General features: G+C 37.9%; 1 protein-coding gene across 1 annotated transcript in view; it reads left to right on the top strand.

Moving 5' to 3' along the window:
• The window catches only part of FARP1 (FERM, ARH/RhoGEF and pleckstrin domain protein 1), a 637,651-nt gene that overhangs the window by 323,663 nt on the left and 288,506 nt on the right, over positions 1-25,482 (top strand). The window contains exon 3 of the mRNA XM_053707824.1: positions 6,344-6,448. Coding sequence (XP_053563799.1) covers positions 6,344-6,448 — 105 coding nt within the window. The remainder of the gene's footprint in view (positions 1-6,343; positions 6,449-25,482) is intronic.

Genomic DNA, 25,482 nt, shown 5'->3' with positions numbered 1-25,482 from the left:
TTCAGCTTATCGAAACCTTCAGTCTCAATCATTCCCTTCGGTAGCCTTATGCATGGAAATTCTAGGTTCTTATGACTGCTGCATTGGACGTGTTCCCCTTTGCTCATTTTCACATGCGACCTCTTCAGCTCTGTATGCTGAACCGGTGGTGCCGGGATTATACAAAGATATCTCATTTAATATCTTTAAAACCGATTGTTCGACACCCTCTGACGTGGTACAGACCACCATCGTTTAGTTCAGGGGGCTTCTTTTTTTCTTCCAACCTGGACTGTGATCTCAACAGATGCAAGTCTGACACGTTGGGGAGCTGTATGGGGGTTTCTGACAGCACAAGGGGTTTGGGAAATCTCAGGAGGTGAGATTTCCAATCAATATTTTGAAACTCCGTGCAATTTTCAGAGCTCTTCAGTCATGGCCTCTTCTAAAGAGAGAATCGTTCATTTGTTTTCAGACAGACAATGTCACAACTGTGGCATATATCAATCATCAAGAAGGGACTCACAGTCCTCTGGCTATGAAAGAAGTATCTCGAATACTGGTATGGGCGGAATCCAGCTCCTGTCTAATCTCTGCGGTTCATATCCCAGGTATAGACAATTGGGAAGCGGATTATCTCAGTCGCCAAGCGTTACATCCGGGCGAGTGGTCTCTTCACCCAGAGGTGTTTCTTCAGATTGTTCAAATGTGGGGACTTCCAGAAATAGATCTGATGGTTTCTCATCTACACAAGAAACTTCCCAGGTATCTGTCCAGATCCAGGGATCCTCAGGCGGAAGCAGTGGATGCATTGTCACTTCCTTGGAAGTATCATCCTGCCTATATCTTTCCGCCTCTAGTTCTTCTTCCAAGAGTTATCTCCAAGATTCTGAAGGAATGCTCGTTTTTTCTGCTGGTGGCTCCAGCATGGCCTCACAGGTTTTGGTATGCGGATCTTGTCTGCATGGCTTCTTGTCATCCGTGGACTCTTCCGTTAAGACCAGACCTTCTGTCATAAGGTCCTTTTTTACCATCAGGATCTCAAATCCTTAAATTTAAAGGTATGGAGATTGAACGCTTGATTCTTAGTCAAAGAGGTTTCTCTGACTCTGTGATTAATACTATGTTACAGGCTCGTAGATCTGTATCTAGGATGATATATTATCGAGTCTGGAAGACTTACATTTCTTGGTGTCTTTCTCATCATTTTTTCTGGCATTCTTTTAGAATTCCGAGAATTTTACAGTTTCTTCAGGATGGTTTGGATAAAGGTTTGTCTGCAAGTTCCTTGAAAGGACAAATCTCTGCTCTTTCTGTTCTTTTTCACGGAAGGATTGCTATTCTTCCTGATATTCATTGTTTTATACAAGCTTTGGTTTGTATAACATCTGTTATTAAGTCAATTTTCTCCTCCTTGGAGTTTGAATTTGGTTCTGGGGGCTCTTCAAACTCCTCCGTTTGAACCTATGCATTCACTGGACATTAAATTACTTTCTTGGAAAGTTTTGTTTCTTTTGGCCATCTCTTCTGCTAGAAGAGTTTCTGAATTATCTGCTCTTTTCTTGTGAGTCTCCTTTTCTGATTTTTCATCAGGATGAGGCGGTGTTGCGAACTTCTTTTTAATTTTTTTCCTAAGGTTGTGAATTCTAACAACATTAGTAGATAAATTGTGGTTCCTTCATTATGTCCTAATCCTAAGAATTCTAAGGAGAGATCATTGCATTCTTTGGATGTTGTTAGAGCTTTGAAATATTATGTTGAAGCTACTAAGAATTTCCGAAAGACTTCTAGTCTATTTCTTATCTTTTCCGGTTCTAGGAAAGGTCAGAAGGCCTCTGCCATTTCTTTGGCATCTTGGTTGAAATCTTTAATTCATCATACTTATGTCGAGTCTGGTAAATCTCCGCCTCAAAGGATTACAGCTCATTCTACTAGGTCAGTTTCTACTTCCTGGGCGTTTAGGAATGAAGCTTTGATTGTTCAGATTTTCAAAGCGGCAACTTGGTCTTCTTTGCATATTTTTACTAAATTCTACCATTTTGATGTGTATTCTTCTTCTGAAGCAGTTTTTGGTAGAAAAAATACTTCAGGCAGCTGTTTCAGTTTGATTCTTCTGCTTATAATTTCAGTTTTCTTCATTATAAGATTTAAACTTTATTTTGGGTGTGGATTATTTTTCAGCGGAATTGGCTGTCTTTATTTTATCCCTCCCTCTCTAGTGACTCTTGTGTGGAAAGATCCACATCTTGGGTAGTCATTATCCCATACGTCACTAGCTCATGGACTCTTGCTAATTACATGAAAGAAAACATAATTTATGTAAGAACTTACCTGATAAATTCATTTCTTTCATATTAGCAAGAGTCCATGAGGCCCACCCTTTTTTGTGGTGGTTATGATTTTTTTGTATAAAGCACAATTATTCCAATTCCTTGTTTTTTATGCTTTCGCACTTTTTTCTTATCACCCCACTTCTTGGCTATTCGTTAAACTGATTTGTGGGTGTGGTGAGGGGTTTATTTATAGGCATTTTGAGGTTTGGGAAACTTTGCCCCTCCTGGTAGGAATGTATATCCCATACGTCACTAGCTCATGGACTCTTGCTAATATGAAAGAAATGAATTTATCAGGTAAGTTCTTACATAAATTATGTTTTACATTTTATTACACAAATACAAATAAAAGATGCTGGCGGAGAACATTGTGACTTAGTGATGCAGAAAAATTTTCATTTTTAATTATTTTATGTAAAAAAAAAATACAGGTAGCCCTCAGTTTACGCCGGGGTTAGGTTCCAGAAGGAATGGTTGTAAATTGAAACTGTTGTAAATTGAAACCCAGTTTATAATGTAAGTCAATGGGAAGTGAGGGAGATAGGTTCCAGGCCCCTCTCAAAATTGTCATAAGTAACACCTAATACATTATTTTTAAGGCTTTGAAATGAAGACTTTATATGCTAAACAGCATTATAAACCTAATAAAATAATTACACAACACAGAATATATAATTAAACTAACTTAAATTAACAAAAACATTTGCTAAACAGCATTATGAACTTAATACAATAATCACACAACACAGACTTCACTTGCATTTTTCTGTAAACAGTTCTTTCTATGCATTCCAATCTGGACTGATTTATAGACAGGAAAATCTTGTTCCTTTGAAATCTGCTCAATAGCTCAGGTCTGGTTAAACTGATTAATTTCAGCTTGCTTGGCTTTGCTGCAACACACGCGGACAGCTCCACCTACTGGCTATTTTAATAAATACACTGCTTCTCAATGCTTTTCAATAGCAGTCACATGACTGGGAAAAAAAGGTTGTTATTCTGAAACGGTGTAAATTGAACCGTTGTAAACCGAGGGCCACCTGTATAATGAAAATGTCTGGATTTTGGAATAATATAATAATGTAATTTAAAGTGAAGGTAAACTTTGGTGAATGAAAGCCCATTTTTTAAAAATACTATTAAAAACAGGGGCACTTTCATTCATCAAAGTTTACAAAGCAGCCGTTTTGATTCAAAACTTAACCTTTTTTTCTTTTCACAGCTACAGCAGCTTCCCCCTCCTGGAAATCCTCTCTTCACACGTCAGCAATGACTAATCCGGTTTCCTCCAATCACGCTTTCCCCCCAGGGTAGTCATTGCCTGAGGTCATGCTGTGATTAGAGGAAGCCGGATTAGTCATTGCTGACGTGTGAAGAGAGGATTTCCAGGAGGGGGAAGCTGCTCTGGCTGTGAATTGAAAAAAAAGTTACATTTTTAATCAAAACGGCTGCTTTGTAAACTTTGATGAATAAAAGTGCCCCTGTTTTTAATAGTATTTTTAAAAAACGGGCTTTCATTCATCAACGTTTACCTTCACTTTAACTGCATATACTGCTCAAAATGCATATGCTTTACTGCATTATGCAATAGGAAGTTTAGATCTACTTTCTGCTCATTGTCTCTGGGGAACCACAAGAAAACAAGAACCCTTGGAGGCCATATACAGTGAGTGGTTGTAGTTTGGGTTACAGAGGAATTAAACTAGCTGATCAACAGAACCCCCACATCTGATATAATTTGATTTGACTATAGTAGCTCATGTTTGGATGCTAATGCTGATTAGATAAGTTCTAGTTCAATGAAATTATCTGATTAGAATAACAAGTTTATTTTTTATTACCATAAAAGTGCAAAAGTAAAATAGCGTTAATCTGCTAGAGCATTATTTTATTGCACTGTTGCTTGACCATAGCTATGTGGTTATCACCAGCAAAGGGGTTAAATATTTAAAGTCAGCTCCAAAACAGCAGACCACTACTGGGAGTTAACTGAACAAATCCGGCGAGCCAATGACGAGAGGCATATGTGGGTAGTCACCAATCACCAGCTAGCAGTGTACTGCTACGCATGAGCTATCTATCTTATTTTCAACAAAGGATACTAACAGAACAAAGTGAATTCGATAACAGAAGTAAATTATATGCTCTATCTGAACCATGGTTGTTTAATATTGACTTCCATGCCCCTTTAATTTATATTTCTATATCATAATCAAGAGGACTGTACAGCATCGTTTTCATACTGCTCGGGAGTTGTATTGATCAGGAACTATGTACAGCTTTGATGCCTTTGTGTGTGTGTTTCTGTGTCTTTGTAGTATGGCAGTGTTTGTGTAAATCTTCATTAAATGGACATTAAACACTTTGAGATGGCAATATAAAATGATAAATTATATATTTATGTCTGCAATATACTTTCATTATTTATTTGGTGCCCTTTTCTTGTAATTCCATTCTGAAATTGTTAGCTTTTCAGTTCCTGTTAGAAATGGAAGTGCAGAATACTGTTATAAAACACACAGTCATTGGCTGCACACTCTAGTTATAACTGACCTGACCTATTTATAACTGTCTATCATTGGCCACAGCAGATAAAGTAACCTAAGTTACAACATAGCAGCTCCCATTGTTTTATAGACGCTAAAACTTTACACTTATTTTGTCAAAGCTAATGAAACTTTAAAAAAATACATCTACATGTTATTATCAAACTAATCTTTAAATCTAGCATTTATTTCGTGTTTAATGTCCCACTCCCTTTATATTAAGACAGAGCATTTTACTATGTAAAGTTGGTCTCTGTGAAACAAATACAAAATACTCGCTTCCTCCTTTTCAGTCACCAAGGCTAGAATAATCACAGATATATAATATAAAATATCTTCATATAAGCTTACAAAGATCAGTTTTACGCTATTGTGAACACAGTTGATGAGATTGCATCAGACAACATGTTTTTGTACTGTTTGAAACAAACTACATAGTTTAAACACGAAATCTGCTTTTCTCCACATACCTTTTAATTTACCCTATAATTTCTAGAAATATATTTATGTCCATATTTTCTTATACTTATTTTAGAAGAAAATTGCTGGTTTGTTTTGCCTCAAATTATCAGATGAAAAATTATAGTATGCTAAGATTTTCTTTCTTAAAGGGACATGAAACCCACATTTTTCTTTTATGATTCAGATACAGAATTAAAAAAAAAAAAGTTTTGAATTTACTTCTATTATCAAAATATCTGCTTTTCTTGTACAAAAATATTCAGTGTTTATTTTATTTAAAATATTCACAGTATGTAAAGATTTAAAGAGATTTTACAACGCCTATTAAAATAGCTTGAAGAGTTTTTAGGAAAATGCAGTAGTATGACAACACTATCTAAATATTTACCCACACACACACACAACCTCCCCCCCCCACACACACTCAAAACTGTTTTTAAATGCAATAAAAATGATGTTAATGTTCCTTTTAATTGATTAGTGCAATAAACTTTATGCACCACATTCTCTCAATTCCTTTAATCATTTTTTAAATAATAGTTTGGGCTTTTTGTATTGTTTGGTAACACTTTTTAAATAATACATTACATTTATATTTGGTAATGGGGAAATACACAGCAGATGAGTGTACCACCTTCTCTTTACTAGATATTTTATATTTTCAATGCAAACAAAAATTAAAGGGATAGAAAAGTAGTCAGTATTGAAATGTGCATGGTGACATTTCAATTTGAAATAATCATTTTTGCAATATACTTTTATTAGCAAAAATAATTTTAGTAAAAGTTATTCCTATTTTCCGCAGCACACGCACATTTCCTGAGGGCTGTGTACCAGTATTCAAACACCACACGTGCTCTGAGTCTCTGCGAAGGCATGGTGTTTGAATGCACACTTCAGTGTTGACCTTTCTATCCCTTTTAATTGAGCAATAATTGTTTAAAAGACTAATTGTTTTTATATAGAGAGCTGACAGTTATTTTTTGCTTATTAACTTACATTTACCATCTTTTTATTTTGTAGATAAGAGCACCTGGCAAAACCCTTCTAGATGCTGTTTGCAGCCACCTTAACCTTGTTGAAGGTGATTACTTTGGCCTTGAATTCCAGGATCATAAGAAAATTACGGTATGTGTTGACTGTGAACCACTGGAATTGTTGCATCTGCTTTCTAAAATCAGTTGAAAGCATGTCGTTTTTATCTGACTCAGTACAGCAATTATTGTTTAAAATTAACTATAAATTTACTTTTCACACTTTTTTTAGAATACCACTCGTAAAGGGACTCACACCTTTCAAATGAATAAAATGTTACATAATAAATCAACTCTTAAAGCTTTGTATTAACATTAAAGCATCTTTCACTGTTAGTACAAATATTGTATTACTATTCATGCATGCTGTAGTTTTATATTATTCATCCCCCCCCCCCCCCCAGTTGATGGGTGGTGTGCATTCCTTAATTTTTTAAATGTGCTTCAGAAATAAAGGGTATGGTAAAAACTGTCTATGACTATATAAATATGAAGATGTGACTCAACATGTGATACACACTTGCGTGGTAAGAAGGTAATCCACTAATTTAAAATAAATAAATAAATTCAATTTATTAGTAAAATAGTGAAACTGCTAATACAATTCTAATAGAATAGTATTTAAAACATTGCTATAAGTTCACGATATCAGCTGGTAATACTTTTTTAAAAATGAGAAGCATCAATCAATGTATGACAATTTAAAATTTAAAATAACAGTTTAGTTACCTATAGTACTACAAATGTTAGACTGCTAAACAATAAATTCATTGACTAAATGAGCTATTAGGATCCCGGGTTATATAAACCTGTATGGACGGCTATATTTTCTAGTTAGTAGATTCAGGTAAGCACTGTGTGCTAATAACGATAAATAGTCTTTTGATAAAGGAGAACTAGAATTTAGCACATTGTTCCTTATGATACAGTTCAAGTAAGTAGCTAAGAGTCTTCACCCCCAATTTCGAGGGTCTTTCAGATAACACAGTCAGTGATAGGCACTCACCCGGAGCTCCGATGTTTAGGGGCGGGCCTCTTTTCTCTTCTCACCTGTGATATTCCTTTAGCCACTCGATACTGTCTTCACATGAATTGGGAAAACAAATGCTGCTTCAAAGTGTGCACACTTTCTTGAAAAATGCTCCTACCGCTTTCGCTCAGTACCTGGGTCAGTTTAACTTGGTTCTGGCTATGCGGTCCTGGGAGCTAGTCGTGTCTGTGTCCTTTCCAAAGTAAGCTGGATGCCGGTATGCTCTACGCGTTTCACTCGCCAGGGAGCCTTTGTCAAGATACCTTCCTCCAGCTGTGATCCCTTTTTTAAAGGGTTCCTTCATTAACCCTATATGTGCTTAGGTAAACCAATTAGTGCTTCCATTGGCTTTATTCACCTTACTTGTGCCTCATGTCCTATTATAAATATATAGCCCGTTTCCACTACAGGTTTGTTATGGTTAATCAGTTTTGTGAAGAAAACCCAGTCATTAGAACAATATACAATATACAAACGGTCACGTTATCGTTAAACACTTGTGTTGACAATTAATAACCCCATAAATCTATTACCTAATTTAATTATCACGGATCGCCACAGCTTCATATCTATATAGACACTAAAATTTAATTATAAACACTAAGATAAAATACCAAGACATTGGCAAAATTTAATGGAACTTACAAAGTGGTTCCTGCTTGGATTCGAACTTACAACCCTTTACGCCTGAAGTCCGACCACCTAACCATTAGGCTATGATGATTGTTTGCCTAAAAAGACTTTAACATTAGTATTTGTCTTTTTAAATTCAAAAATAAGTGGTCTCATCATTTATATTTCAACACATATCTTTTGGTTTAATATGTCTAGATTGAAGAAAATTCTGTTGATATCAACTTGTTGAAATTAATTGTGTGAAAAAAAGTTTTCCTTTTAGCTTGGATTCAAACTCAGGACCCTTATGGTCAGAGTTTAACCTAAACACCATTGGGCTAAGGTGGATGGTCATATCTAGTCGATTCTACTCTTAACTTCTATCTTATTTGATGCTGCTTAAATATGTAAGACTATCTCTAAAATAGATGGATAATAATTTCTTGTTGGCTGGGTGGAATCGATCCCCAGACCTCTCGTTTGTGAGGCATCAATCTTAGCCATTCAGCTATTGATTATTAATTCAGTTCTCAAACTAACTCGATCTTTAAAGGTTAGATCTGTAGTTGACTGTCATTTTCATTAAGCTTATATTGCTATGTCAATGACCATTATAACATTAATAAATAGTAAGAATGAGCTAGGACCATCAAAACCAAAACTATTTAATAACCGTGGTTTTAAAAAAAACCCATGAAAAAGGATATATGATATTAGTCTCATCTATTAGGCAGGGAAATAATTTTTCAGTATACAATTTATTAGGCTCAAATGACAAAGTCAGATGATGGTTATGTTTATTGTAAATATAAATACTAACAGTACTGCGCATGGGGACTGTCTACCAAAAAGTCATCCCAATTAGTCAAAGGGACTTAAATAAGGACAAACTGGACTTTGCCAATTTCTAAAAAGGATTAAAAATCCTTGACCTCTAACATACCAAGAAGCACTAACTAGTGTCAACATGAGCTCAATTTCTGACCCCTACTTTCTTGAAACTCTAAGTTTTTATAATGATCCCCAGTTGCCAATATTCCATCTGAAATTCAAGTATATTTATTCAAATTAAATGAGAAAGAAGTGCCTCTTTAATTATATAAAGGCATTCAGGTCCATTTCACTATTCAATCCCTTAGGGTGAAGGGTATCGAAATTATAGATAAATTCTGCTTCATGTCTAAGTAATTTCTTACCCATATTCCCTCTTCTACCATCCTGTACTATTTTTTTTAATCCCCCAAAATTTTAGTGTTCCTGTATTACCTTTATGTACCTCTTTGAAATGTTTATATAGAATAGTGTCTTCTCTCTCGTGTTCTATTGCCAACAGATGTTCACGTATGCGGTCTTTCAATTTCCGTCCAGTTTGACCAAAGTACCTTAAGTTACAGTCACATTGTAACAGGTAAATAATATTTATATCGGTACATTTTATAATGTCCGTTATTTTAATAATTCTCCCATCTTTATCTGATTTAATCTGTTTCAGTTTCGTGCTGTGTTTGCAAGACTTGCATTGGTGGCAGGGGAAGAACCCCTCTATTTTGTTACCATCAAGTGTTCTATACCCTCTCTTACAAATTTCATTCCCCCCTTTATATTCGCTCGGGGCTAATATTGTTTTTAGATTCCTGGCCTTTCTATAAATAAATTTGGGGTTTCTTCCTAAATTTGGGCCCAAATTTAGGAAGAAACCCCAAATGTATTTACGATTTATTTACGAAACTGAAACAGATTAAATCAGATAAAGATGGGAGAATTATTAAAATAACGGACATTATAAAATGTACCGATATAAATATTATTTACCTGTTACAATGTGACTGTAACTTAAGGTACTTTGGTCAAACTGGACGGAAATTGAAAGACCGCATACGTGAACATCTGTTGGCAATAGAACACGAGAGAGAAGACACTATTCTATATAAACATTTCAAAGAGGTACATAAAGGTAATACAGGAACACTAAAATTTTGGGGGATTAAAAAAATAGTACAGGATGGTAGAAGAGGGAATATGGGTAAGAAATTACTTAGACATGAAGCAGAATTTATCTATAATTTCGATACCCTTCACCCTAAGGGATTGAATAGTGAAATGGACCTGAATGCCTTTATATAATTAAAGAGGCACTTCTTTCTCATTTAATTTGAATAAATATACTTGAATTTCAGATGGAATATTGGCAACTGGGGATCATTATAAAAACTTAGAGTTTCAAGAAAGTAGGGGTCAGAAATTGAGCTCATGTTGACACTAGTTAGTGCTTCTTGGTATGTTAGAGGTCAAGGATTTTTAATCCTTTTTAGAAATTGGCAAAGTCCAGTTTGTCCTTATTTAAGTCCCTTTGACTAATTGGGATGACTTTTTGGTAGACAGTCCCCATGCGCAGTACTGTTAGTATTTATATTTACAATAAACATAACCATCATCTGACTTTGTCATTTGAGCCTAATAAATTGTATACTGAAAAATTATTTCCCTGCCTAATAGATGAGACTAATATCATATATCCTTTTTCATGGGGGTTTTTTAAAACCACGGTTATTAAATAGTTTTGGTTTTGATGGTCCTAGCTCATTCTTACTATTTATTAATGTTATAATTGTCATTGACATAGCAATATAAGCTTAATGAAAATGACAGTCAACTATGGATCTAACCTTTAAAGATCGAGTTAGTTTGAGAACTGAATTAATAATCAATAGCTGAATGGCTAAGATTGATGCCTCACAAACGAGAGGTCTGGGGATCGATTCCACCCAGCCATCAAGAAATTATTATCCATCTATTTTAGAGATAGTCTTATATATTTAAGCAGCATCAAATAAGATAGAAGTTAAGAGTAGAATCGACTAGATATGACCATCCACCTTAGCCCAATGGTGTTTAGGTTAAACTCTGACCATAAGGGTCCTGAGTTTGAATCCAAGCTAAAAGGAAAACTTTTTTTCACACAATTAATTTCAACAAGTTGATATCAACAGAATTTTCTTCAATCTAGACATATTAAACCAAAAGATATGTGTTGAAATATAAATGATGAGACCACTTATTTTTGAATTTAAAAAGACAAATACTAATGTTAAAGTCTTTTTAGGCAAACAATCATCATAGCCTAATGGTTAGGTGGTCGGACTTCAGGCGTAAAGGGTTGTAAGTTCGAATCCAAGCAGGAACCACTTTGTAAGTTCCATTAAATTTTGCCAATGTCTTGGTATTTTATCTTAGTGTTTATAATTAAATTTTAGTGTCTATATAGATATGAAGCTGTGGCGATCCGTGATAATTAAATTAGGTAATAGATTTATGGGGTTATTAATTGTCAACACAAGTGTTTAACGATAACGTGACCGTTTGTATATTGTATATTGTTCTAATGACTGGGTTTTCTTCACAAAACTGATTAACCATAACAAACCTGTAGTGGAAACGGGCTATATATTTATAATAGGACATGAGGCACAAGTAAGGTGAATAAAGCCAATGGAAGCACTAATTGGTTTACCTAAGCACATATAGGGTTAATGAAGGAACCCTTTAAAAAAGGGATCACAGCTGGAGGAAGGTATCTTGACAAAGGCTCCCTGGCGAGCTGAAACGCGTAGAGCATACCGGCATCCAGCTTACTTTGGAAAGGACACAGACACGACTAGCTCCCAGGACCGCATAGCCAGAACCAAGTTAAACTGACCCAGGTACTGAGCGAAAGCGGTAGGAGCATTTTTCAAGAAAGTGTGCACACTTTGAAGCAGCATTTGTTTTCCCAATTCATGTGAAGACAGTATCGAGTGGCTAAAGGAATATCACAGGTGAGAAGAGAAAAGAGGCCCGCCCCTAAACATCGGAGCTCCGGGTGAGTGCCTATCACTGACTGTGTTATCTGAAAGACCCTCGAAATTGGGGGTGAAGACTCTTAGCTACTTACTTGAACTGTATCATAAGGAACAATGTGCTAAATTCTAGTTCTCCTTTATCAAAAGACTATTTATCGTTATTAGCACACAGTGCTTACCTGAATCTACTAACTAGAAAATATAGCCGTCCATACAGGTTTATATAACCCGGGATCCTAATAGCTCATTTAGTCAATGAATTTATTGTTTAGCAGTCTAACATTTGTAGTACTATAGGTAACTAAACTGTTATTTTAAATTTTAAATTGTCATACATTGATTGATGCTTCTCATTTTTAAAAAAGTATTACCAGCTGATATCGTGAACTTATAGCAATGTTTTAAATACTATTCTATTAGAATTGTATTAGCAGTTTCACTATTTTACTAATAAATTGAATTTATTTATTTATTTTAAATTAGTGGATTACCTTCTTACCACGCAAGTGTGTATCACATGTTGAGTCACATCTTCATATTTATATAGTCATAGACAGTTTTTACCATACCCTTTATTTCTGAAGCACATTTAAAAAAAAATTTAATTTAATTATTCCCCACCAGATAGCCTTTTGGCGCCTTCTCCAACCTTGTTTTTTCTGCAGTTAGAATTGATTGCATGTATTGTGAGGAGTGCAATTAGGAGATAGGCCATTCTGGTTTAGCTTAGCAACAGCTTACACACCCTTTTGACTTTCTTGGTGTGCATTCCTTACCTTCTCCAATAATTGTGTGGGTGCTCAATTCCATGAAATCCAACTTGTTAGAAGTGGCACTCACAGGTCTTATGAAAAATATTACAATGTTCCTGTTATATACTCATAGTCTTGGTTGACGTTTCAGCCTGTACAGCAAACCTTTTTCAAGACTCATTTACTCCATACAAACAGTACAAACGATCATGTTTAAAATAGTGCTAATCCCCTCCCCCATTTGCTGAAAAACGGGCACTGAAATCCACGTAACCATACATCAACCAATCAGGATGTTTTCACATTATATTTATATATATATATATATATATATATATATATATATATATATATATTGCACTAATTCATCAAATTGTCAAGTGCATCAACTATGTCAAACTCTTTCATGTCTATGTGTGTATGTATGTATGTATGTGTGTGTGTGTATGTGTATATATATATATATATATATATATATATATATATATATATATATATATGCGCCAGATGTATATTACCTGTTGTACATTCTCTATACTTGCATGCATATATTCTGATGACCTATTTATAATCCAAATCTATATACTGCACCTGTAATCAACCACTATAATCAAGTTTAAACATGTTGTTGTTAACTGACAAGCTGTCGCTATGGAGATACTATTGTTACGTCAGCAGAACATTCCTGCATCCTATTAAGTAACATTTTGTGAATGAACACATTATCGCCACTAACACCTCGTCGCAACAATGTATTCATATGTTTTCTCAAAGAAACACATTAGTAAAGTTAATCCAGAAGCAATACAAAAGCAAACACTGCACTCCCGGTACTTATGCTGGTACAATCAAAAAGGGTTTATTCGTCCACAAGGTTAGACATAATCAGGCATGGAACACCTGACATGTTTTGCGCAGGCGTACCTGCGCTTCATCAGAGGTGATTATTCAGAACAGGTGAAGACCTTTTAAAGCTATGCTGTACCAATAGAAAATGCAGGAACATTACACACCCCCTACATATTCAAATGGCTCTTAATTAGTCAACTAATATTGAAAAAAAAAAAGTAACAAAAAAAAAGGGGGGGGGGGGGGATGGATGTACAACAATAATCTATACAACATAATACATACAAAATTAAATGAACCAATACATCTCATATATTGCAAAAGGAATTATAACGTAATAAAATAAACATTTAAATAAACTGTAAAAACTATACAAATTAATAATACTCAAAAAATGATTGTTTTAAATAGTTAATTATAATATAAATAAAAATATATCAATTAAACATATATGTACCTATATCTAAGCTCAAGAGGAAGATAAAGCAATGTTACAAAATCACAATGAATAGATGTGTATGTGTTGGCTTCAATTGAGATAAAGAAGAGTAGGACTTGAAAAATAGTGTATTTTGATATAGAGTCCTAGGTAAAATGAGAGTAATATCATTATTATACACAGGAGGACATGGATCACACAGATATCATATATTTAAATATACAGGTAGCCCTCAGTTTACGCCGGGGTTAGGTTCCAGAAGGAATGGTTGTAAATCGAAACCGTTGTAAATTGAAACCCAGTTTATAATGTAAGTCAATGGGATGTGAGGGAGTTAGGTTCCAGGCCCCTCTCAAAATTGTCATAAGTAACACCTAATACATTATTTTGAAAGCTTTGCAATGAAGACTTTAAATGTGAAACAGCATTATATACCTAATAAAATAGATTGTATCATCATCAAACTAAGTTTAACCGCATTTAATAAAATGATCACACAAACACAGACTGTATCATCATCAATCTAAGTTTAATGAACAAAAACAAAATAATCACACAACAGACTGTATCATCATCAAACTAAGTTTAAAGGGACAGTAAACCTCAAAAATAATGTTATATAATTCTGCACATAGTGCAGAATTATATAACATTATATTAGCGCAAACTTTATAAAAGATAATATACCCTTTGAATTTTTTTAAAAAACGGCTGTTTTACAGACCCGCTCTCTGTGCTCTTCTGAGCGGGTCTGTTTTTTTCACACAGCGCATCGGTCCAGCTGTACAGTCACAGCCTGGCCCGACCGCGCCATAACACTAAGTGCAGCTCTCTCCTGCTCTGTCTGACAGCAGGAGCGAGCTGCACCGTGTATAATGGCGCGGTCGGGCCAGGCTCTGACTATACAGCTGGCCCGATGCGCTGTGTGAAAAAAACAGACCCGCTCTCTGTGCTCTTCTGAGCGGGTCTGTTTTTTTCACACAGCGCATTAAAACAGCAGTTTTTTTAAAAAATTCAAAGGGTATATTATGTTTTATAAAGTTTGCTCTAATATAATGTTATATAATTCTGCACTATGTGCAGAATTATATAACATTATTTTTAAGGTTTACTGACACTTTAATGAACAAAAACGTTTTTTTTACTTGCCTTTTTCTGCAGCTAAGTGGCTGCTAGATCTTGTTCCTTTAAAAACGGCCCCATTGCTCAGGTCTAGTTATACACTGATTAATTTCAGCCTGCCTGTGTTTAATCACACAACAGACTGTATCATCATCAAACTAAGTTTAATTAAGAAAAACGTTTTTTTACTTGCCTTTTTCTGCAAACAGTTCTCTGCATTGAGTCTGCATCTAAGGGAAGTGGCTGCTAGATCTTGTTCCTTTGAAAGCTGATCCATTGATCACGTCTGGCTTGCTGCAAAACAAGCAGACAGCTCCACCTACTGGCTATTTTAATGTATGCATGTGCTAATCTCAATGCTTTCAATAGCAGTCAATGCTTTTCAATAGCAGTCACATGACTGGAAAAAAAGGGCGTTATTCTAAAACAGCGCAAATTGAACCGTCGTTAACCGAGGGCCACCTGTATATTGTAATAGGATATCCATATTGGCTCATGATCTCAGAACTAAAAGTGGTCTAGAACCATATAGTATCTCATAGATGATCAGTATATGAGTGGTTTTGAACAGATATATATTGGTACCTAAAGTAAAGCATGAAGGTTAAGGAATATATATAGAGATGTCTGAAATATCATCAAAGGTGATCAACCAAAAATGATCTTAAAAACTGGTATTACAAAGTGCCATAGGACATATCGGAAAGAACACCTACAATGACAATCTAACATCATCTCATCTATATTGTCTCTATAGAATTGTCATTATATATATTGGATACATAGCTGAATGAGCTGTGGAAAATTGTATGAGGAAATTCAATAACACAGCTCTACTGTCTTCAAAAATCAAATCTGCACCTATATATAATATAAATCTGGACAATGAAACCAGCAGAGGTTTATGTATCTAGAGAAGAGATATAACTATAAACAGGACAGACTCTAATAGGCCTCCCCAACATATACCTATTGAGCATCTAAATATATACTAAACATAAAACTCAGATTTAGGACCTTCATCAAATTGGGTATCAATATATATATGCAATATAAAACAGTTTAAACATGTTGTTGTTAACTGACAAGCTGTCGCTATGGAGATACTATTGTTACGTCAGCAGAACTTTCCTGCATCCTATTAAGTAACATTTTGTGAATGAACACATTATCGCCACTAACACCTCATCACAACAATGTATTCATATGTTTTCTCAAAGAAACACATTAGTAAAGTTAATAGTTACTTTAAAATATGCATCCTACTATTAAAACAATCATAAAACTATGTACACAAGAAATTACCTCAATTAGTGAGATTATTCCTATAGTCACCTCTTTGTTCACAAAGAGGAAAAGAAAAGCCTTGAATGATTTAAGTAATGATAATGCTATAGTAATTCGCCTTTAATAAGGGCAGGGAGACCATTCCTTATGGATGATGAGGAGTATTATGGTCCTCCGGTGGAATTCTTGATACATCTTATAGAATTGTGCTAACTATTTTTTCAAAACACACCTCAGTGAGACTTCCAATAGACATAATGAACAATCACACAATCACACACATGCAGGAAGGCAGCTGGTGTTCCCCCAGCTGCAGGTATACGCCAAGTGCTCACAACAGAGTGGTAAAACAATATAGGACAAAAAGTTTCCAAAACGAGTGAACAAGAAAATGGCAACAATTCAAGGACCGCGCTAGTTGAAAAATAAAAACTTCAACAATTTATTAGTAAAGCATAAAAAACGTACAAATCCATGAACATACACAGAGGAGTGGTGGATAATAGAACTCGATCTACGTAATCTGACGAGTTTCACACCATTATGGATCGGAGAAACGATACTTGTAGAGAGACCACATTTATATAGCGGGTTTACACGGCAGCCACATATATATGCAGAATCACCCAAAATGTGAGTTTAATCCTAAAAACCCACTATAATTACATATCAGTCTGCAAGTATGTAACATGCACCAAATATTCATAATTTGGCATATACTTAATACATATTATGGAATTCAGTAAGAATAATGCACTAACGCAAATGAAGGAGTACAGACAGATGATATTGAATTCAGGGTTACCTTATATGTATAATACAAAGTGGAGGAGCCTTATGAATTAGTCAGATTAAACCGGTAATACAGGGAAAAGACACATTAAATAAAATTCAAACCTAATCTTTAGAAAATGCTATATATATATATATATATATATATATATATATATATATATATATATATATGGTCCCTGGTATAGATCTATGTCCCATCTCAGATTAATTCCCATTGGTTTCCTTGTATTAAGCCTAAAAATCCACTGGACCTCTTTATCAAGTAGTCTTTTGAAAAGATCACACCTCTCATCTGATATGGGACAAAATCTATAGCCTGAAACCTTTAAGGCTCTTTTTCGATAGAGCAAAGATGTTCCCTCATTCTATCCTTAAAGGGACACTCAGGTTTTATTAAATTTTAATTTTCAAAGAGCTTTATTAAAATAACTTGAGGTTTTACAGCAGATCCCATAAATACATGGAATACTTCATAGGTGTTACAAAAAGATATTTCACATTGTTAAGACCATGCAACAGCTATCACTATGTAATACTCATATTTTACTGCATCATTATGCGATGAAGATTTAATACACTGGATGTGAAATCAGCAAGGGTATTACATGAACATTCCCACTTCCAGCAGTGCAATTGTTATCTATTATACTTTAAAAATAAAAACAGTCTATAATAGAGGAAAAGATGAGATAAGGCAATGAGCATTAGTTGTTAAACCTCGATTTTGCCCCCTGCTAACGAAATGGGCCTCTCTTGGACCCTGTATGTATATAGGCACAGAGGAGGATATGAGTGTGAATAAGACATAACAACAAACGAAACAAATAACAAAATAAAAGATCATAAATGAATGAAGAACCAAAACTGAGCAGACAGTCGTTCTTAAAGTGGATGTTGAAACATGACATTTCTCATCCCCACTAGTCTTATCTTGGTGTAATACCACCTTACCCCAATCCTATTTAATTTTTATTATAGATATTTATGAATACGTGTGAGAGAGGAGGGAGGCCATGTCTCATTGCTTGTTTAAAAAAAAAAAAAAGGCCACCCATTTATAACCTCAGCTTGTCCCTAGTGACCAGGATCTTCCCCTTGGGCAGTAATATGTTGTTAACCCTCATCCCCGCGGCCCCGGCCACGAGCCGCGAAAAAGAGGTTCACAGAAACAAGGGAAGTACCTTATCATGCTTGTCAGCGTATGTCTTATTACCACTATGGGCTAGCTATCACCAAAAGGAGGCCACCTCGATCATTGCATAAACAATACAACAGTATGGATTAACGTATAAACTGAACGATAAGGGAGAAAAGATAATATAAAAACACTATATAACCATCACGCATCAATACAGGTTAACACCTTAACTTTATGTGGTTACCGGAGTTTTCATCATAAGGATTTGATGTTCCCAAAGATAAATTAAGTCAATGTCAGACCCCTGCAATAGACCGGTTGTAAAGTCCAGAGTCTGGAGTAATCAGAGTTACTTTTTTGGGAATGTCCAGGCAGGGGTCTTGCTAGCTTGTCTTCGCGGTGCGGTTCCTCAGACAGCATTGGCCGTATGAGGCCGCACAGACCATACGGTTCCATTCGCTCCCCTCTGTGGTCTTTCTGTTCCCCAGCCGCCTGAGTAATATGCGGCAAGAGGGACCGGTGGCTCAGCCCCCTTAGTTGTTGAGGGAGATCCCCATGTCCCACCTTATGTCCATACAACGCCAGTCTCTGGCCTGTGGGAGAGGATCGTGGCCGACCCCCAATGCGATCCAGTTGAAACAGTGCTGCTGAAGACACATGGCGATCTCCTGCCCGTGGGAGCCCATCTGTATGCTTGCCTCCGTTTCCAGGTAAGTCGAAATGTTCCGAGATCATTTCCCCAGCAAGGGATGGTTCATCTGTCCAGAAGGTTTTGAGATTACTCAAGGAGGGCTTCTGTTGTGGATACTTTGCGTCTGCTGTGTGTGTAGCCTGCACGGCGCCATCTTGACCAGCGAGTATTCGATCATCCTCAGTAACTTCTGTTTGTATATTAGTGGCACATAATTTGCTCATGAGATTGTCAAATGGAGCTCTCTCTATTAGTGATTTCATGAGTCTCTCGAAGTTTGCGAGACATAGGTCAATCTGTGTCAGTGCCTCCATATCTTCCCTTGTCTCCGCTTTCTTTCAGAGCTATTTGAGTTTTCTCCAACATAGGTGTGTCCGGTCCACGGCGTCATCCTTACTTGTGGGATATTCTCTTCCCCAACAGGAAATGGCAAAGAGCCCAGCAAAGCTGGTCACATGATCCCTCCTAGGCTCCGCCTACCCCAGTCATTCTCTTTGCCGTTGTACAGGCAACATCTCCACGGAGATGGCTTAGAGTTTTTTAGTGTTTAACTGTAGTTTTTATTATTCAATCAAGAGTTTGTTATTTTAAAATAGTGCTGGTATGTACTATTTACTCGGAAACAGAAAAGAGATGAAGATTTCTGTTTGTATGAGGAAAATGATTTTAGCACCGTAACTAAAATCCATGGCTGTTCCACACAGGACTGTTGAGAGCAATTAACTTCAGTTGGGGGAACAGTGTGCAGTCTCTTGCTGCTTGAGGTATGACACATTCTAACAAGACGATGTAATGCTGGAAGCTGTCATTTTTCCCTATGGGATCCGGTAAGCCATGTTTATTACGATGGTAAATAAGGGCTTCATAAGGGCTTATTAAGATTGTAGACTTTGCTGGGCTAAATCGATTCATTTTTAAAACATATTTAGCCTTGAGGAATCATTTTATCTGGGTATATTGATATTATAATATCGGCAGGCACTGTATTAGACACCTTATTTCTCTGGGGCTTTCCCAAAGCATAAGCAGAGCCTCATTTTCGCGCCGGTGTGGCGCACTTGTTTTTGAGAGGCATGGCATGCAGTCGCATGTGAGAGGAGCTCTGATACTTAGAAAAGGCTTTCTGAAGGCGTCATTTGGTATCGTATTCCCCTTTGGGTTTGGTTGGGTCTCAGCAAAGCAGATACCAGGGACTGTAAAGGGGTTAAAGTGTTAAAACGGCTCCGGTTCCGTTATTTTAAGGGTTAAAGCTTCCAAATTTGGTGTGCAATACTTTTAAGGCTTTAAGACACTGTGGTGAAAATTTGGTGAATTTTGTACAATTCCTTCATGTTTTTTCACAATTGCAGTAATAAAGTGTGTTCAGTTTAAAATTTAAAGTGACAGTAACGGTTTTATTTTAAAACGTTTTTTGTACTTTATTATCAAGTTTATGCCTGTTTAACATGTCTGAACTACCAGATAGACTGTGTTCTGAATGTGGGGAAGCCAGAATTCCTGTTCATTTAAATAAATGTGATTTATGTGATAATGACAATGATGCCCAAGATGATTCCTCAAGTGAGGGGAGTAAGCATGGTACTGCATCATTCCCTCCTTCGTCTACACGAGTCTTGCCCACTCAGGAGGCCCCTAGTACATCTAGCGCGCCAATACTCCTTACTATGCAACAATTAACGGCTGTAATGGATAATTCTGTCAAAAACATTTTAGCCAAAATGAACCCTTGTCAGCGTAAGCGTGGCTGCTCTGTTTTAGTTACTGAAGAGCATGACGACGCTGATATTAATATCTCTGAAGGGCCCCTAACCCAATCTGAGGGGGCCAGGGAGGTTTTGTCTGAGGGAGAAATTACTGATTCAGGGAACATTTCTCAACAGGCTGAACCTGATGTAATTGCATTTAAATTTAAGTTGGAACATCTCCGCATTCTGCTTAAGGAGGTATTATCCACTCTGGATGATTGTGAAAAGTTGGTCATCCCAGAGAAACTATGTAAAATGGACAAGTTCCTAGAGGTGCCGGAGCTCCCAGAAGCTTTTCCTATACCCAAGCGGGTGGCGGACATTGTTAATAAAGAATGGGAAAGGCCCGGTATTCCTTTCGTCCCTCCCCCCATATTTAAAAAATTGTTTCCTATGGTCGACCCCAGAAAGGACTTATGGCAGACAGTCCCCAAGGTCGAGGGAGCGGTTTCTACTTTAAACAAACGCACCACTATACCCATAGAGGATAGTTGTGCTTTCAAAGATCCTATGGATAAAAAATTAGAAGGTTTGCTTAAAAAGATGTTTGTTCAGCAGGGTTACCTTCTACAACCAATTTCATGCATTGTCCCTGTCACTACAGCCGCATGTTTCTGGTTTGATGAGCTGATAAAGGCGCTCGATAGTGATTCTCCTCCTTATGAGGAGATTATGGACAGAATCAATGCTCTCAAATTGGCTAATTCTTTCACCCTAGACGCCACTTTGCAATTGGCTAGGTTAGCGGCTAAGAATTCTGGGTTTGCTATTGTGGCGCGCAGAGCGCTTTGGTTGAAATCTTGGTCGGCTGATGCGTCTTCCAAGAACAAGCTACTAAACATTCCTTTCAAGGGGAAAACGCTGTTTGGCCCTGACTTGAAAGAGATTATCTCGGATATCACTGGGGGTAAGGGCCACGCCCTTCCTCAGGATCGGCCTTTCAAGGCGAAAAATAGACCTAATTTTCGTCCCTTTCGTAAAAACGGACCAGCCCAAAGTGCTACGTCCTCTAAGCAAGAGGGTAATACTTCTCAAGCCAAGCCAGCTTGGAGACCAATGCAAGGCTGGAACAAGGGAAAGCAGGCCAAGAAGCCTGCCACTGCTACCAAGACAGCATGAAATATTGGCCCCCGATCCGGGACCGGATCTGGTGGGGGGCAGACTCTCTCTCTTCGCTCAGGCTTGGGCAAGAGATGTTCTGGATCCTTGGGCGCTAGAAATAGTCTCCCAGGGTTATCTCCTGGAATTCAAGGGACTTCCCCCAAGGGGGAGGTTCCACAGGTCTCAGTTGTCTTCAGACCACATAAAAAGACAGGCGTTCTTACATTGTGTAGAAGACCTGTCAAAAATGGGAGTGATTCATCCTGTTCCAATAAGAGAACAAGGGATGGGGTTCTACTCCAATCTGTTCATAGTTCCCAAAAAAGAGGGAACGTTCAGACCAATCTTAGATCTCAAGATCTTAAACAAGTTTCTCAAGGTTCCATCTTTCAAGATGGAAACCATTCGAACTATTCTTCCTTCCATCCAGGAGGGTCAATTCATGACCACGGTGGATTTAAAGGATGCGTATCTACATATTCCTATCCACAAGGAACATCATCGGTTCCTAAGGTTTGCATTCCTGGACAAACATTACCAGTTCGTGGCGCTTCCTTTCGGATTAGCCACTGCTCCAAGGATTTTCACAAAGGTACTAGGGTCCCTTCTAGCGGTGCTAAGACCAAGGGGCATTGCAGTAGTACCTTACCTGGACGACATTCTGATTCAAGCGTCGTCCCTTCCTCAAGCAAAGGCTCACACGGACATTGTCCTGGCCTTTCTCAGATCTCACGGCTGGAAAGTGAACGTGGAAAAGAGTTCTCTATCCCCGTCAACAAGGGTTCCCTTCTTGGGAACAATTATAGACTCCTTAGAAATGAGGATCTTTCTAACAGAGGCCAGAAAAACAAAACTTCTAGACTCTTGTCGGATACTTCATTCCGTTCCTCTTCCTTCCATAGCTCAGTGCATGGAAGTGATCGGGTTGATGGTAGCGGCGATGGACATAGTTCCTTTTGCGCGCATTCATCTAAGACCATTACAACTGTGCATGCTCAGTCAGTGGAATGGGGACTATACAGACTTGTCTCCGAAGATACAAGTAAATCAGAGGACCAGAGACTCACTCCGTTGGTGGCTGTCCCTGGACAATCTGTCTCAAGGGATGACGTTCCGCAGACCAAAGTGGGTCATTGTCACGACCGACGCCAGTCTGATGGGCTGGGGCGCGGTCTGGGGATCCCTGAAAGCTCAGGGTCTTTGGTCTCGGGAAGAATCTCTTCTACCGATAAATATTCTGGAACTGAGAGCGATATTCAATGCTCTCAAGGCCTGGCCTCGGCTAGCGAGGACCAAGTTCATACGGTTTCAATCGGACAACATGACAACTGTTGCGTACATCAACCATCAGGGGGGAACAAGGAGTTCCCTAGCGATGGAAGAAGTGACCAAAATCATTCTATGGGCGGAGTCTCACTCCTGCCACCTGTCTGCTATCCACATCCCAGGAGTGGAAAATTGGGAAGCGGATTTTCTGAGTCGTCAGACATTGCATCCGGGGGAGTGGGAACTCCATCCGGAAATCTTTGCCCAAGTCACTCACCTGTGGGGCATTCCAGACATGGATCTGATGGCCTCTCGTCAGAACTTCAAAGTTCCTTGCTACGGGGCCAGATCCAGGGATCCCAAGGCGGCTCTAGTGGATGCACTAGTAGCACCTTGGACCTTCAAACTAGCTTATGTGTTCCCGCCATTTCCTCTCATCCCCAGGCTGGTAGCCAGGATCAATCAGGAGAGGGCGTCGGTGATCTTGATAGCTCCTGCGTGGCCACGCAGGACTTGGTATGCAGATCTGGTGAATATGTCATCGGCTCCACCTTGGAAGCTACCTTTGAGACGAGACCTTCTTGTTCAGGGTCCGTTCGAACATCCGAATCTGGTTTCACTCCAGCTGACTGCTTGGAGATTGAACGCTTGATTTTATCAAAGCGAGGATTCTCAGATTCTGTTATCAATACTCTTGTTCAGGCCAGAAAGCCTGTAACTAGAAAGATTTACCACAAGATTTGGAAAAAATATATCTGTTGGTGTGAATCTAAAGGATTCCCTTGGGACAAGGTTAAGATTCCTAGGATTCTATCCTTCCTTCAAGAAGGATTGGAAAAAGGATTATCTGCAAGTTCCCTGAAGGGACAGATTTCTGCCTTGTCGGTTTTACTTCACAAAAAGCTGGCAGCTGTGCCAGATGTTCAAGCCTTTGTTCAGGCTCTGGTTAGAATCAAGCCTGTTTACAAACCTTTGACTCCTCCTTGGAGTCTCAATTTAGTTCTTTCAGTTCTTCAGGGGGTTCCGTTTGAACCCTTACATTCCGTTGATATTAAGTTATTATCTTGGAAAGTTTTGTTTTTAGTTGCGATTTCTTCTGCTAGAAGAGTCTCAGAATTATCTGCTCTGCAGTGTTCTCCTCCTTATCTGGTGTTCCATGCAGATAAGGTGGTTTTACGTACTAAACCTGGTTTTCTTCCGAAAGTTGTTTCTAACAAAAACATTAACCAGGAGATTATCGTACCTTCTCTGTGTCCGAAACCAGTTTCAAAGAAGGAACGTTTGTTGCACAATTTGGATGTTGTTCGCGCTCTAAAATTCTATTTAGATGCTACAAAGGATTTTAGACAAACATCTTCCTTGTTTGTTGTTTATTCAGGTAAAAGGAGAGGTCAAAAAGCAACTTCTACCTCTCTCTCTTTTTGGATTAAAAGCATCATCAGATTGGCTTACGAGACTGCCGGACGGCAGCCTCCCGAAAGAATCACAGCTCATTCCACTAGGGCTGTGGCTTCCACATGGGCCTTCAAGAACGAGGCTTCTGTTGATCAGATATGTAGGGCAGCGACTTGGTCTTCACTGCACACTTTTACTAAATTTTACAAGTTTGATACTTTTGCTTCTTCTGAGGCTATTTTTGGGAGAAAGGTTTTGCAAGCCGTGGTGCCTTCCATTTAGGTGACCTGATTTGCTCCCTCCCTTCATCCGTGTCCTAAAGCTTTGGTATTGGTTCCCACAAGTAAGGATGACGCCGTGGACCGGACACACCTATGTTGGAGAAAACAGAATTTATGTTTACCTGATAAATTACTTTCTCCAACGGTGTGTCCGGTCCACGGCCCGCCCTGGTTTTTTAATCAGGTCTGATAATTTATTTTCTTTAACTACAGTCACCACGGTACCATATGGTTTCTCCTATGCAAATATTCCTCCTTAACGTCGGTCGAATGACTGGGGTAGGCGGAGCCTAGGAGGGATCATGTGACCAGCTTTGCTGGGCTCTTTGCCATTTCCTGTTGGGGAAGAGAATATCCCACAAGTAAGGATGACGCCGTGGACCGGACACACCGTTGGAGAAAGTAATTTATCAGGTAAACATAAATTCTGTTTTTTTTTTTTTTTTTATAAAAGTGTCTGCTCTGTTAAGCGGGAAGCTCTTAATGGTCTGCTTGGTGCTCAGCTAGAATGATAGCGTCAGTTCAAACTTGGTATTCTGCCCAGTTAAGGTTGAATCGATGTTAGGAGGTGAAGAGATTCAGTAAGCCGGGAACCCCAGCAGCACCGATAACCCGGCTCTTCCCGGGGGGGAGGTGAATGCCTATTAGTGGGCCGCCGCCCTAGGCCTTTAAGTTCCAATCTGTAGTCCCAGCGTCATGTAAACAGCGAGAAGGATATATTTAGGGTCACAAGTGACTGTGCTGTGGTGTCTTTTAATTATAAACTTGCAATCTTACTGTTAT

This window comes from Bombina bombina, chromosome 3 (assembly GCF_027579735.1).
Source record: "Bombina bombina isolate aBomBom1 chromosome 3, aBomBom1.pri, whole genome shotgun sequence".
NCBI classification, from domain to species: domain Eukaryota; kingdom Metazoa; phylum Chordata; class Amphibia; order Anura; family Bombinatoridae; genus Bombina; species Bombina bombina.
The sequence above is the reverse complement of the archived record's forward strand: the minus strand, read 5'-3'. Positions and strand labels throughout refer to the sequence as shown.